Source organism: Atta cephalotes, assembly GCF_000143395.1.
Source record: "Atta cephalotes unplaced genomic scaffold scaffold00066, whole genome shotgun sequence".
Lineage (NCBI taxonomy): Eukaryota > Metazoa > Arthropoda > Insecta > Hymenoptera > Formicidae > Atta > Atta cephalotes.
The window spans coordinates 1,233,260-1,235,641 of record NW_012130130.1 but is presented as its reverse complement, the minus strand read 5'-3'; the positions used below and the strand labels follow the sequence as shown (position 1 = coordinate 1,235,641).

The window sequence follows — 2,382 nt, the reverse complement described above, 5'->3', positions numbered from 1 at the left end:
GTGTGTGTGTGTGTGTGTGTGTGTGTGTGTGTGTGTGTGTGTGTGTGTGTGTGTGTGTGTGTGTGTGTGTGTGTGTGTGTGTGTGTGTGTGTGTGTGTGTGTGTGTGTGTGTGTGTGTGTGTGTGTGTGTGTGTGTGTGTGTGTGTGTGTGTGCAACTTTTAATTATTTATTAGGTGTACAACTTCGCTTCCGCCGTTTTTTTCCGAAATTCGAGACTTTATTGTAAAAAACTGGTTATACATTTATGATTCAAAGTATTGTCCATCGCTGGCCACTACTTTCTCCCATCTTTCGGGTAGCGTACGAATCCCGCGTCGAAAAAACTAGTCATCTTTTGAGGCTATCCACGAATCGATCCAATTTTTTACTTCTTCATAAGACCGGAAGTGCTGGTTAGCCAGGCCGTGTGCCATTGATCGAAACAAGTGATAGAGAGAGCAACGTCTGGAGAATACGGCGAGTGGGGTAGGACTTCCCATTTCAACGTTTCCAAGTATGTCTTGACCACTTTCGCAACATGGGGTCGAGCATTGTCATGCTGCAAAATCACTTTATCGTGTCTCTCGTTGTATTGCGGCCGTTCGTCTTTCAATGCTCGGCTTAAACGCATCAATTGCGTTCGATACCGATCGCGTGTGATTGTTTTAGTCGGTTTTAACAGTTCATAATACACTACGCCGAGCTGGTCCCACCAAATACAGAACATGACCTTGGACATCAAAATCACCGTTCTTGAAGCGTTGAAATCACTCAGGACACGTTCTTTCACTAATAGCGGCCTCACCATAAGTATTTGAGAGCATTCGATGAGCCTCAGCCGCAGATTTCTTCATATTGAAGCAAAAAATTAAAACTTCCCGCAAATGACGAGAATTTGGTTCGTGACATTTTCAATCGAGAATAATTTATGATGCAGACACAAATCGACTAATGTTTCTGGAGTTATGTTGACAGATGCCCAAGTTTATTGTATGACGTCTATGATCTATTTATTTCGACTACCACTTACCGCTAAAGCCATCTATAGCAAAAAGGCCGAAGCAAAATTGTACATCTAATATAGAAATAATATTATATTAAATATATTTCTCGTTTGAATTTTTATGTTTTAAAAGATTTTTTTCGTTATATTTGATTCTTAAATGCTCTGTACATTCTTGATATTGTTTAAATTAAGAAAAATATTTCTTTGTTCTTATAATAAAAATATGAGATCTTGAAAATAATTTCTTCTTTTCTCGTTTTTATCCGATCTTTTTTCATTTATTGCAAAACATTTTTTTGTGTTATGACATTTTCGACTTTTTAACTCAAAAATTCTTTTTTTTCAATCTTTAAATGATAGATTTCAACAAATAATAATTAAAATCGATGCACTACAATCTGAGATATAAGCAAAAGAGAACAACTGGTTAGAAAATACCCGAATGTGGAAATATGGGAACTTTTTTGAAATAATATAAGTACTGAAAGTTAAACATGAATTTAAAATTTATCGAAAGCTTCTTAAAGTACAAACTTTACTCCTAAGAATGAAAAAAAGCTTTTAAAATAATCTTTTTTTTACGAAATATTACATTTACTTAGTTAAAGTTATGCAAAATTTTGACTTTTGATATAAAATGTTGATAATTTAATTGATAAATTACTTCTACATTACTTTTATTTAAATTTTATCTTTTTTATTATGTATATCTTAAATTAGCTATCAAAATATAATTTTTTTACATGACCATTTACTTTCTATAGAATGTGTATATAAAATGATATATAATATGTACATGCAATATATAATGTTTAAAAAGTACCTGCAATGTATTTAGATTTATTTTTGAAATTAATTAATTTATATTTAGGTGCATAAAAAATATATATTTCTTTATATAATCGTATTTTTCTTCTGTTAAATAACTGGTAAATAACTGTAACTACATCCAGTCATTTAAAAAATGTATTTCTTACAACGCTTTATTACTAGTGTAGACTATGTTATAATTACATAAGAAACATAATAAAAACTAGTTCTGATGTATTTTAATTTAATACTTATAGCCATAAAAAGTATATGTTATAGAAATGTACTTATGACTAAAGTTCTAGTTAATCTTCTTTTTTGCAGATGGAGGCCAGCGTCACTCAAGAAAAAAAATGGGAACGAACAGGCACAATCTATCAGGTATGATATAAAATTTTTTTACACACTTGTAAAAATAGAGATTACACTACGTAATTCTTCTTTCGATTAATTATTTTCCGTAAAAAACAAAGTTTAATTGAATTTAATGTATTATATCATCTTCATAGATGAAAGAGAGAAAAGAGAGAGAGAGAGAGAGAGCGAGAGAGAGAGAGAGAGAGAGAGAGAGAGAGAGAGAATAATA

The 2,382-nt window shown here is 31.7% G+C and overlaps 1 protein-coding gene across 1 annotated transcript in view; it reads left to right on the top strand.

The window, feature by feature from the left end:
- LOC105623876 (facilitated trehalose transporter Tret1-2 homolog) overlaps positions 1–2,382 on the top strand; it is a 50,029-nt gene that overhangs the window by 37,818 nt on the left and 9,829 nt on the right. Inside the window, exon 2 of the mRNA XM_012205248.1 lies at positions 2,121–2,177. Coding sequence (XP_012060638.1) covers positions 2,121–2,177 — 57 coding nt within the window. The remainder of the gene's footprint in view (positions 1–2,120; positions 2,178–2,382) is intronic.